This window comes from Pyrenophora tritici-repentis, chromosome 1, assembly GCF_003171515.1.
Source record: "Pyrenophora tritici-repentis strain M4 chromosome 1, whole genome shotgun sequence".
Classification (NCBI taxonomy): domain Eukaryota; kingdom Fungi; phylum Ascomycota; class Dothideomycetes; order Pleosporales; family Pleosporaceae; genus Pyrenophora; species Pyrenophora tritici-repentis.
In genome coordinates, this window is record NC_089390.1 from 5,741,766 (window position 1) to 5,752,636 (window position 10,871).

At 53.7% G+C, this 10,871-nt stretch overlaps 6 protein-coding genes across 6 annotated transcripts; 5 read left to right on the top strand and 1 right to left on the bottom strand.

Annotated features, from left to right (window-relative positions):
- Positions 1-661: 661 nt before the first annotated feature.
- Positions 662-1,483, top strand: PtrM4_022580 (uncharacterized protein; the record flags this gene model as incomplete). Its single annotated transcript, XM_001932049.2, has 1 exon — positions 662-1,483. The coding sequence occupies one exon, from the start codon at positions 662-664 to the stop codon at positions 1,481-1,483; it is 822 nt and encodes a 273-aa protein (XP_001932084.2).
- A 436-nt stretch (positions 1,484-1,919) lies between these two features.
- On the bottom strand, positions 1,920-2,732 carry PtrM4_022590 (NuoI, Formate hydrogenlyase subunit 6-NADH:ubiquinone oxidoreductase subunit (chain I); the record flags this gene model as incomplete). Its single annotated transcript, XM_001932050.2, has 3 exons — positions 1,920-2,050; positions 2,100-2,365; positions 2,437-2,732. The coding sequence occupies 3 exons, from the start codon at positions 2,730-2,732 to the stop codon at positions 1,920-1,922; spliced, it is 693 nt and encodes a 230-aa protein (XP_001932085.1).
- A 408-nt stretch (positions 2,733-3,140) lies between these two features.
- On the top strand, positions 3,141-3,821 carry PtrM4_022600 (uncharacterized protein; the record flags this gene model as incomplete). Its single annotated transcript, XM_066103529.1, has 6 exons — positions 3,141-3,365; positions 3,415-3,432; positions 3,489-3,569; positions 3,621-3,669; positions 3,723-3,761; positions 3,814-3,821. The coding sequence occupies 6 exons, from the start codon at positions 3,141-3,143 to the stop codon at positions 3,819-3,821; spliced, it is 420 nt and encodes a 139-aa protein (XP_065965731.1).
- Positions 3,822-4,329: 508 nt separating this feature from the next.
- On the top strand, positions 4,330-5,556 carry PtrM4_022610 (GPP34 domain containing protein; the record flags this gene model as incomplete). The annotated part of the gene is made up of 4 exons (XM_001932052.2): positions 4,330-4,593; positions 4,648-4,894; positions 4,954-5,447; positions 5,506-5,556. 4 exons carry the CDS (start codon positions 4,330-4,332, stop codon positions 5,554-5,556), a joined length of 1,056 nt encoding a protein of 351 aa, XP_001932087.1.
- Positions 5,557-6,797: 1,241 nt separating this feature from the next.
- Positions 6,798-9,306, top strand: PtrM4_022620 (SWI-SNF complex subunit; the record flags this gene model as incomplete). The annotated part of the gene is made up of 2 exons (XM_066103530.1): positions 6,798-8,906; positions 8,956-9,306. 2 exons carry the CDS (start codon positions 6,798-6,800, stop codon positions 9,304-9,306), a joined length of 2,460 nt encoding a protein of 819 aa, XP_065965732.1.
- Positions 9,307-9,874: 568 nt separating this feature from the next.
- PtrM4_022630 (uncharacterized protein) lies at positions 9,875-10,726 on the top strand (the record flags this gene model as incomplete). The annotated part of the gene is made up of 1 exon (XM_066103531.1): positions 9,875-10,726. One exon carries the CDS (start codon positions 9,875-9,877, stop codon positions 10,724-10,726), a length of 852 nt encoding a protein of 283 aa, XP_065965733.1.
- Between the last annotated feature and the right edge of the window lie 145 nt (positions 10,727-10,871).

The window sequence follows — 10,871 nt, forward strand, 5'->3', positions numbered from 1 at the left end:
TGCTGATATCTGTTCGCAGACACAATGGCAAAAGAAGGGGAAGAAGCAGACCCTCGAGGAACGCCAGGCTGCCAAGCGCGCAAAGCTAGATCCCGCCTCACATAAGAGCGCCAAAGACGTCATGGACGAAAATGCGCTTAAACGAAAGCGTGAATTAGAGGGCGACGTCGAGGTATCCGAAGCCGAGTCCTCCGACCTCGACATGGACATCACCAAGGAGAAGCCCCTGGAGGGAATCAAAACCAAGGCAAAGAAGCAGAAGACTCAACCCGTAGAGCCCGAAGTCGAAGAAGACGATGAGGCTGCTGAGACCCGTGCGCTATCGAAAGCGGAGGCCAAGGCCGAGTTGAAAGCCGAGAAACGGAGAGAGAAGAGGAAGGAGAAGCAGGCAAAGAACAAGCAAAAGCTGGAGGCGAAGAAAGCGCAAAAGACAGCCTTTACAGGCCTTGCCGCCACCGACAAGACTGAGGAGCCCCAGTCCGAGGACGAAGAAGAGGACGAAGATGACGACGGGGACGACACCGAACACCCAGACGATCGCATACAAGCTTTGGACGTCAGTGGTCTTGTCGAAGAGGGTCAGTCTACTGCTCCCTCCACTACTGCCAATTCCAATTCCTCTACAGCCTCAGTCGCGTCTGCTGCCTCATCGACGTCATCAATGCCACAATCCACTGAAGACGCACCATCGAAGAAGGCGAAGAAGCCCTACACAATCGATCCGCAAAGTCATGAAAACTTCCGAGCCAGACTAAATGCGAAGCTCGAAGCTATGCGTGCAGCACGGAAAGCCGACGGCCCCGACGGCCGGCCTGCGCGGAACCGGGCGGAGCTGATTGAGACGAGGCGGAAAAAGGAGGCCGAGCGAAAAGCGGCAAAGAAGGCTCAACGTCAGGAAGCAAAGGAGGACGAGGCACGGCAACAAGCAGAAGAGCAGCTCGCACGGATACGAGGCGGTTCGGGCTCACCTTCAATATTCCCTGCCAGATCACCCGAGACTGAACGCAATTTTAACTTTGGCAAGATTGCATGGGATGGACAACAGCTCGACAGCAATCTATCTGGCTTCTTAGAGAACAGGAAGAAGAAGGGCAAGTCAGACGCGAAGACGGCGCTCGAGGCCGCTCAGAAGAAGCAAGCTCGAATTAATTCCTTTGACGAGGACAAGCGCAAGGACATCCAAGAAAAGGACCTGTGGCTAGCTGCCAAGAAACGTGCCCAAGGCGAGAAGGTCTTTGACGATGTAAACCTCCTCAAGAAGAGCCTCAAGCGTCAACAGAAGCAAAAGGATAAGAGCAAGCAGGAGTGGAAGGAAAGACTCACCAATGTCGACCAAGGAAAGGCAGCCAAGCAGAAGAAGCGAGAGGAGAATCTCAGGAAGAGGAAAGAGGACAAGGGTCAAAAGGGCAAGAAGAAGGCGGTTAAGAAGCCTGGTAAGAAGGTCAAGCGACCTGGGTTTGAAGGCACCTTCAAGTCCAAATAAAATGGGAAGAAGACGAAATATCAAAAGGACAGCGACATGTGTACTAGCTAGGAGGGCATTTGGCGTTTGATACCATATCATGGCTGGCATCGTATGAGCGTTAGGAGTATATGTGACGTTGAATATTGACATGTCTATTTGCGAAGTAATGACTGGATACATATCATAGTGTGAAGAGTTGCTGGTCTGGTACTTGATAATAGATATGCTCGACTTGGTAGTCTCAGCTAAAATGAGCTATGCTGGGTGTTTGGTCATAGGTTCTAGTGAGATACAGTATGTAGCAATTGAACGGCAGATTGAATTAGTCACAAGTAGACGTTGCCTACATTAGCGCGACCTCAACTACTGATGCATCTACAAAAGAAATATGACTTGGTCTGTGACATTTAACCACTGTCTCTGTATATACAGTTGCTCCGCTTCACAACCCCCATCATCTGTATGGTGCGTCCGCACGAGCTGCCGCCGCAATCTCCGGCTCCCACTTGTCTCCGTTCGCTAGCAACTTCTCCTTGTTGTACAGCAACTCCTCTCGTGTCTCGGTCGCATACTCAGCATTGGGTCCTGGGCAAGGTTAGCAGGTGTTTTCGACTGTTTATTGTGCCAGACGTACCCTCAACAATCGCATCGACAGGGCAGCTCTCCTGGCAGAGACCGCAGTAGATGCACTTTGTCATGTCAATGTCGTAGCGTGTGGTCCTCCTGCTGCCGTCCATGCGCTCTTCAGCTTCGATTGTGATGGCTTGGGCAGGGCAAATGGCCTCGCAGAGCTTGCAAGCAATGCAGCGCTCCTCACCCGTGGGGTACCGCCGAAGAGCGTGTTCGCCTCGGAAGCGGGGTGAGATTGGACCCTTCTCGAAGGGGTAGAAGATTGTGTATCTTTGCAAATGTCAGGTCTTGCTTTCTTTGCATGAAACAAGCCAATCGCTTGTACTCTGAGGGCTTCTTACGGTGGTCGGAAGAACTGCTCCAGCGACACATACATGCCCCGGAACATCTCCATGAGCAAGAAGTACTTGCCCGCCTGGTCCAATGCATTTTCTCCCTCGTCCCACTTCTTCGGCTGCGGTAACCGGAAGCCTGGCGGAGGCGGTCCTGCTGGGGTGGCGGCGCGGGAAAGAGTCGTAGAGAAGAAGGCGACGGTGGCGGGCGAGGGCAGGCGTCCTGACGCGAAGTGTGGTGACCGGAGCAACATCGCGGCTGGGCGGCTGCGTGCCAACATTGTCAATGGCTTTGCGCTGGCCATTGTGGGCGTAGTGACGGCGCGGGCGGGTGCTGTGGGTTGTTGCTGGGGTTTGCGGAGGTTGTTGTCGAGCTCGAAACTGGAAGCCGTCGCTTGTAACACGGAAGCTGCGATTGGCCAAGAAGACCAATGACGGCGACGACAGTGGGAGGCAACTCCGCCGTCGGAGAAAATGTGTAAAAAGTCCTAGATAGTCTTTCCAGACGCTTCCTACACCCAATACAAGTGTATGTTACAGTTATTTCAGGTACCGAAAGTATGCGTGTTCGCGGCACACAGTGTATGTTTCTCTCGATGGCTGACTAACGTAATGTAACTTTAGTCTGAAGTTCCAAACTCTAGTCGAGCATCAACATCACTACCTCCACCGACCCTCTTGCCTCTCCCCGCCGTCTTCCGAAACCGCTCGCCATGTTCCGAACAGCACTCCTGAGGTCCGCAAGGTCCGCCGTTCGCGCTGCACCACGATGCCAGGCCGCAATGGCTCGCCCCGTTGCGCGAAGCGCTTTTGCTCAGCCAAGGCAAATCACCCCCTCCGTATACTTCCAGGCCGTTCGATGCTACGGTGCGAGCGCTGGTCTGTCACAGGATGAGGTCACTGGCAGAATAATGGAACTTTTGAAGAACTTCGACAAGGTAATGGACATGCGATTGGAATTTTAGGCCGTGGCTAACCCACCAATAGGTTCAGGATACTTCCAAGGTAGCTACCGACAGTTTGTGTGAATTTTTCCTGGGGCCAGTGCTTATAATTTGCAGCTTAACGCCGAATCGCACTTCCACAACGACCTCGGTCTTGATAGTCTGGATACCGTAGAAGTGGTCATGGCAATTGAGGAGGTTAGTCGCAATCCGTGCGGCATACGGGAAGCAAATCTAACAGCATTGAAGGAATTCAGCATTGAGATCCCCGACAAGGAGGCGGATGCCATCCACAGTGGTATGTCTTTGGGATAAAAACACTGCGCATATTACATACTGATGATATCACAGTCAAGCAGGCAGTGGACTACATCATGGCCCAACCCGATGGTGAGTTGCAAATGAAATTCCAACACAGTGCGCAATGCTAACTTTGATACAGCGCACTAAATGACATGCAATAAGGGCATGCTGAGTAGGAGATGATAGTGGTGGATTTGCTAGTCGGTCCTTCCGATGTGCTATATATATGCCTCCTTGTAAAACAGTAGCCTGGGGCGGCACAGTGTACCTCTTCTAGAATTGACGCTATCCACCTCCCAATTGCTTTGACTGGCGTGTTTGTTGTCGGCTTACTCACTTGAGCATATGCGGCGTACACGCGGTACCTAATCTTGGCAAGTTCCGAGACCAATGACCCTGTCCCTTTGACAAGTGTGACACGAGGATCAACCCACGACTTATTATACACGTACACGCGCCTTGCGATACAAACCCCTTTATCGTTACGCCTACTCTGTGAATCCGCTGCCTTCCTCCTTGATCCTGCATTCACCGAGAGTCCCACAAAACCCGAGACGGCGCATGCGCTGCCCAAGCGTTCCCATCCCTGCGCCCATTGAGGACCATCACCCATAATTTCAACAAGACACCCCCACCAATTCCACCACAACATCCCATGGCTTCGAGCTCTGGTCTGACGCGCCGGAGAGGAGGCGGCGGCGGCGCAGCAGGCAATGGCGAGGACGAGAGCAGCCGGGTGGGCTCGCCTGCACCCAAGCGCAATGACGACCGCACCCCCGAAACCTCCTACGAGAGCTCCGAGAACGGCCACAAGATCGCATTCGACCCGCGGGACATTAGCGAGAATGCAGAGCGAAGCAAACAGCCCAAGCTGACGCTCATGGAGGAGATTATCCTCATGGGCTTAAAAGACAAACAGGTGCGTACCGCGACATGTGATGCGGCGGCCGCCTAGGCTGATGCGTGAGAATAGGGTTACCTGTCCTTTTGGAACGACAACATTTCGTATGCATTGCGAGGATGCATCGTCATAGAATTGGCCTTTCGAGGCCGCGTGAGCATGCAAAAGGACTCGTCACGACGACGGTTCCCGCTCGCCGACAGAAATATTGAGGTCATCGACGACACCCTGACGGGTGAGGTGCTGCTGGACGAGGCCCTGAAGATGATGAAGTCGAGCGAGAAGATGAGCGTCAACTCGTGGATCGACCTCATGAGCGGTACGGTTGCAGCAAACACGACGGCAAGGCTGGCTTCTAGGCACTGACTGTACGCACAGGAGAGACATGGAACCTCATGAAGATTGGCTACCAACTAAAGCAAGTACGCGAACGACTATGCAAAGGCCTCGTCGACAAGGGCATCCTGCGCACCGAAAAGAAGAATTTCCTGCTCTTCGACATGGCTACACATCCCGTCGCTGATGGCGGCGCAAAGGAAGAGATTCGGCGTAGGGTCCGGAATGTGCTCACGAACCGCACCGTTGTCCTCCCCGGCAGTCAGTTCCTGCCCGAGGAGCTTGACTTTAGGGTGCTCCGGACCATCACCATGGTCTGCGCTGCTTACGCGGCTAACGTGCTAGAGAACGCGCTGACCACGTTGGGTCACGAGGCACGGGAACGAGCTTTTGCACAGGTGGATGAACTGCTCGCAGAATACTCGCAATGGCCTTTTGCAAAGAGGCAGGGCGGCTCGCAGGGCGTGGGTGCCAATCTGGGCCAGCTCATCACGGACGAAGTCAACAACAACAAAGATAAGGAGCTTCAGCTCGAGGTGAGTTCATTCTGGGATTCCGCATATCCTTGACAAAGTGCTGAGTTTGAATTTACAGGTGGTTGCTGCGTGCTTGAGTGTGTTTACTCGGCTCGACTCACTGCTCTAGACATGGACCATGTGTCAAGACGAGCGGTTTTACTGGGCTGCAGGGAGCAGGCCTCACGATGGGCAAGGCTCGACGTCTGGGGCATGTACCGCTAGTACTTCAGGTGCATATAGCCGGTGAGGCTGTATGCAGTAGGTGGCAGCGTGACGAGGCGGGGAGGCTCCAAGTGTAGGGTATTCTCCATTTTTAGCGTTGATGCAGCGGAGAGATGGATGTGGAGACGAGGGCGTCGGCATGTGCTCAAAAGGTGTAACACCAGACGCTTCTTCTTCTTGTGCTGCTGAGCGGTTCTTTGCCCAAAAATATAAGCTTTATTCGACACTGAGCACCTGCCCGGGCAGTCACCAGTGCATTACGCTGTGGCGTGCAAAGCAAGTTTATGCGCTAGCACCCGTCCACGGTACTTGAGGTGTACCCACAAGGTGTCACTGGCGCCACACGTGATGATTGCGTGGAGACGGACAGGATGGCTAGGCGGAAGCCCATGTATTTGTGGAAACGGTCGCTAAATCCAGATTCCTGGTCGTCGGCCTTTTGGGGGTGGTGGACATTTACGTTTGCATAGACGGTGGCTGCGTTTCTTCATTCACGGGACGTCGTGTTCGTGCTGGTCCATGGGCTGGCTCGGCGCTTGCAAGCGGGAGCGAGGCGCAAATCCATCAGTGCCTCTGTCTGACACCCAACACATCATTCCGAGCTTATCCACGGCCACGGCGGCGACCCCTCACTAAGGTACCGCAGCAGGTGTTTCGCCGATTTAGGAGCCTGCCAATACTCTCGCCTGTGAAAGCCTTACTGACGGACGGGCTGCTGCGCTTGACTACCCGATCGGCACTTCTTTCCCTTGACAGCCAAACAGGAGCCCAGCCCCAGCCCTGTGACCTGTGACGACGCGCAAATTGCATGCTTGCAGAGGTATGTCGTTTTCTCTTTTCCGCTACTTTCCTCCTTGTAGTCGTTGTCATGTTGCCGTGGTCGTTGTTGTTGTTGTTTCCCCAGTGTGCGGCGCATGGGGTGCTGTTGCTGTCGCATACCCGCCCCCTTCTCCGGGCAGGCGCGACCGCATGGGACGCCCATTGACCCACACGAGCCTCCCGCATCACGTATCTCGCATCTCGCATCACGCTTCTCGCATCCACCGCATCCCCATCCATCACTCCTGCCTCCGTCCATGCCTCGGCTCTAACTAGGGCAGCTACACGCAGGTCGCTCCTGCTGCGCGCATACGCGATACCCACGCCATGCCCTCTCCGCCGCTCGCCGACACCCAGGCGCTCGATTCATCGCACGGCGCGTCCACAAACGGCATCAGCGGTGAAGGTGCTGTCCAGCCCGCAAACGCTCCGACCAGCCTCAATGGATCCGACACCGCGTCCGCCGAAAACAACGCGATTCGGGACGGAAAACAAAAGGCAAAGGCCGTCATGGTCGCCTCTGGCCTGAACCTCGCTGGCGCGCAGTCCGACACAGCATCGCCAGCGCATCCCGAAGCCATCAATGGCGCGTCGCCCAGTCGAAAGCGATCGCGTTCGGGCACCCGCAAATCCTCCCACTCGCCCTCCCAAGAGGGCGCGGCGCGACCCACGGCCTCGCAGACCCATTTGCTCAACCGCTACATTGCGCGCGACTTGTTGGACAGTGTGAACAAGTACGAGCGCAACAAGCACTCGGAAAAGGTCTACGGCGAATTGAACGACCTGCGCCACTTTTATCGCGATGAAGTATATCCCGTCCGACGCCAAAACCCCGGCGCAATCTTTGGCTATGGCTATGCCGGTTACGGCAACGGTCTGACTGATATCCCTCCGGATCCTAGAGACCCCCGAGCCATGCCGCAAACGAAGCTTCTGTATCCTGAACATGCCAAGCGCGCTGGCCGTCGTCTCGCTCCCCAATTGAAGGTTTCGAAAGAGAAGGGGCTTCAGCAAGCAGAGCAGATTGAGGAGCTTGTGCCCATAAGACTCGACATTGAACTGGACCGACTTAAGCTCCGTGATACCTTTACTTGGAACCTACATGACCGCGTTACCAACCCTGTCTTGTTTGCCCAGACCCTCGTTGAAGACTTTCAAATACCACCTGAACTGCGCCAGAATGTTATGCAACAGATTGACCGGGAGATCCATGAGCAGGTCCAGGACTACTACCCCCACGCCTTCTTCGACGACGAGCCCTTGGATCCTCACCAGCCATACTCGGCGTACAAGAACGATGAGATGCGCATACTAATCAAGCTGAACATCACCATTGGTCAACATACACTTGTGGATCAATTTGAGTGGGAAATCAACAACCCGCTCAATGCGCCTGAGGACTTTGCAAGACAAATGGCTGCTGATCTGTCCCTATCTGGCGAATTCACAACAGCTATTGCACACTCTATAAGAGAGCAGTGCCAAATGTTCACCAAGAGTCTCTACATCACAGGCCACCCCTTTGATGGACGACCAGTCGAGGACACGGATATCCAGGACAACTTCCTGGCCTCTCCACTTCCCACCGTATTCCGCCCTATGCAGTCTACGAAGGACTACCAGCCATACCTATACGAGCTCAGCAACGCCGACCTGGAACGCGCCGAACTGTCAATCATGCGTGAACAGCGACGACAGAAGCGCTCAGTCAATCGACGTGGTGGGCCTGCCCTACCAGACCTCAAAGACCGCCAACGGACTGTGCGCACATTGGTGGTTTCTTCAGTTCTACCTGGCGCTGCAGAGAGCATCGAGGACAGCCAGCTGTTCAAAGCGACTCGGAAAGTACGAGAAGGCCGTCGCCGCGGCGCTGAGGGTAGTTCGGACGAGTCTGACAGTGATGATTCTGTCATGGAATCTCCTGCGCCGGCGCAGCTGACCGGAGGTACTGCTCGGACTCGTGGTATGCGTGGAGCTGCTACTGCGGCTCAGGCTGCGATGCGTTCAGCCATTGGACGATCAGCAACCCCAGAGGTCTCTACACTTCAGACTCACCATGAGCCGCGTGCGTCAAGATCACTACGGTACGAAGCACGGGAGGAGAGCGTTACCGAGCCTACCACATTCATTGTCAAACTTCGCATATCATCTGCGAAGCTGCGAGAGTTTCAAAGAAATCCAAAAGCCTTCGCAAAGTCTGCTTCAACGCCCATGATGGCACCCTCGCAAACTCCAGCGCGAAGCACACCTACTGCCAACTCGATGCCTCCACCGCCATCACCAGCTATGCCTCCTCGTTCCACCCCAGCCGCGGCGTCCGAAGCGTCGCCGCGGCCACCAACTACGCCCACCCCGACAGCATCGAATAAACAATTACAATACAAGCCGGATGGATCTATGGAGGCGGCTTGGCCAGCGCCTCCGGTTGCACAGCACGTGAGTATTTTCCCTGTTTGATTGCAGAGACAATTCTGATATGAACAAGCCTCCCCCGCCTCCATGGCTCCAACAAGGGCTGCAGGAACTGCGTGATCGCAATCCTGGAGAGCTCTTCGAATCGACCATGCGTTATGCCGTCATGAATGAGCAATACGAGGATCCGAAGACCGGCGTCATTTCCTCCAAACCAGTCAAGATTGACACAATAGCTCCGAACGCACCACTCCCTGCGAACTACAAGGCATATTTCCTGCCACGGATTCGATGCATGGACTGCCCTGGAAAACTATATAACGCGGGACCTGAACAGACAGTCAACAATTTTGAACTGCATTTGAAGAACCGGATACACATGGAAAATGTTCGTAAACGAACGGGTCAGCCTATGCAAGGCTAGCACCAGCCTGGCCTGACTTGGAAGTAGGAAATAACTGTTTGGGAAGCATAGCGGGTACTTTCTTTGTCATACATTCCAGCGCATTCCAGGGTTTAGACGCCCTTGTACAAACAGCAGATGGGATTGGGGAGCATGTGGAGTTGCGCATACTGTACGATCAACGTGCTGGGACATTGGCGTTCTCATTTGCCGGCAACACTTTGGAAATTTATAGCCCCCATCTTGGATCATGAAGTCGAACAATGGGAACAAATGCAATCTTAGATATTTTTTCCGAGCCAGTCCTTGAATAATTGCTACTTTGTTGATATCATGATTTGCTGGGTATAAGTAGAGTGCGTAAGAAACATTAGGCTGTCATTCCTCTTACCCGTTCATGGCCGTACAAGTTATAGCACAATCTTTTTCTCGGCTTTGTTGACAAGTACAATGGCTCTACGCTTAGAGTACATTCCCTCGAATCGGCGCATCGCAGCCCATCACGTGGTCGGCTTTAGCTTATGTACATATGTAGTGAACCATAATGTTCCAAGCTTCCCTCCTCCTAATCACCCTTTTAGTTATCAACATGCGGGTCCACACCACCAGTCTGCCAATCCGAATTCTAACCCACAACATCCGCTATGCCGCTGATCCTCCCTCAGAGGGCGAGAAACCCTGGTCCACACGCAAACAACTCCTTCTCAACGAACTTCACTACCAAACTCTTCACAATGCCGAATCCTTCATCTGCCTGCAAGAAGTACTCCACTCGCAACTCGTCGACATTATGTGCGGCCTCGGCTCCGAATGGGCCTACATAGGCGTAGGCCGAGACGACGGCATAACAAAAGGCGAATACAATCCCATAATCTACCGACCAACTGTTTGGCATCTCATCAAGTGGAAAACCATCTGGTTAAATGAGAACGGTGCTGTTGGAGAGAAGGGTTGGGACGCAGGCTGCGCTCGCATCATCACTATTGGTACTTTCCAGCATCGACACAGCAAGAAGACTGTGGTGGCCATGTCAACCCATTTAGACAACGCAGGCCCCGTCTCCCGTCGCGAGTCGGCAAAGATTATCCAAAAGGTAGTTGCAAACGTCACATCGGACGTGACGTCGACTACTGTGCTCCCATTCTTCCTTGCCGGCGACCTGAATTCTGAGACGACGGGCGAGGCGTACAAGATACTTAACGATTCTACGTCTGTGCTGCAGGATACAAAAGAGCAGGCCAAGTGGGTATATGGAAATCAGAGTACGTTTACGGATTTCGATGATGGAGATATGGCCTTGATTGACTTTGTGTTTGTGGGGCCGAGGGAGGCGGGGGATTGGAAAGTTGAGGGTTATAGTGTTTTACCGAATCAGTTTGAGGATGGGGTTTATTGTAGTGATCATAGGGCTGTTGTCGTGGATGGGGTGTTGAGGGTTTGAGGGAGGATTGTTGACGGTTGTATAGTTTGGAATTCAATGCATATACGTGTGTGATGGGGATAATGAAGAGCTATCTTTTCCATGTAATCAACTCTCTGTTACTTCCAAGCTACCTTTCCTAGTTACATGTCTACTGCTGAAGGCA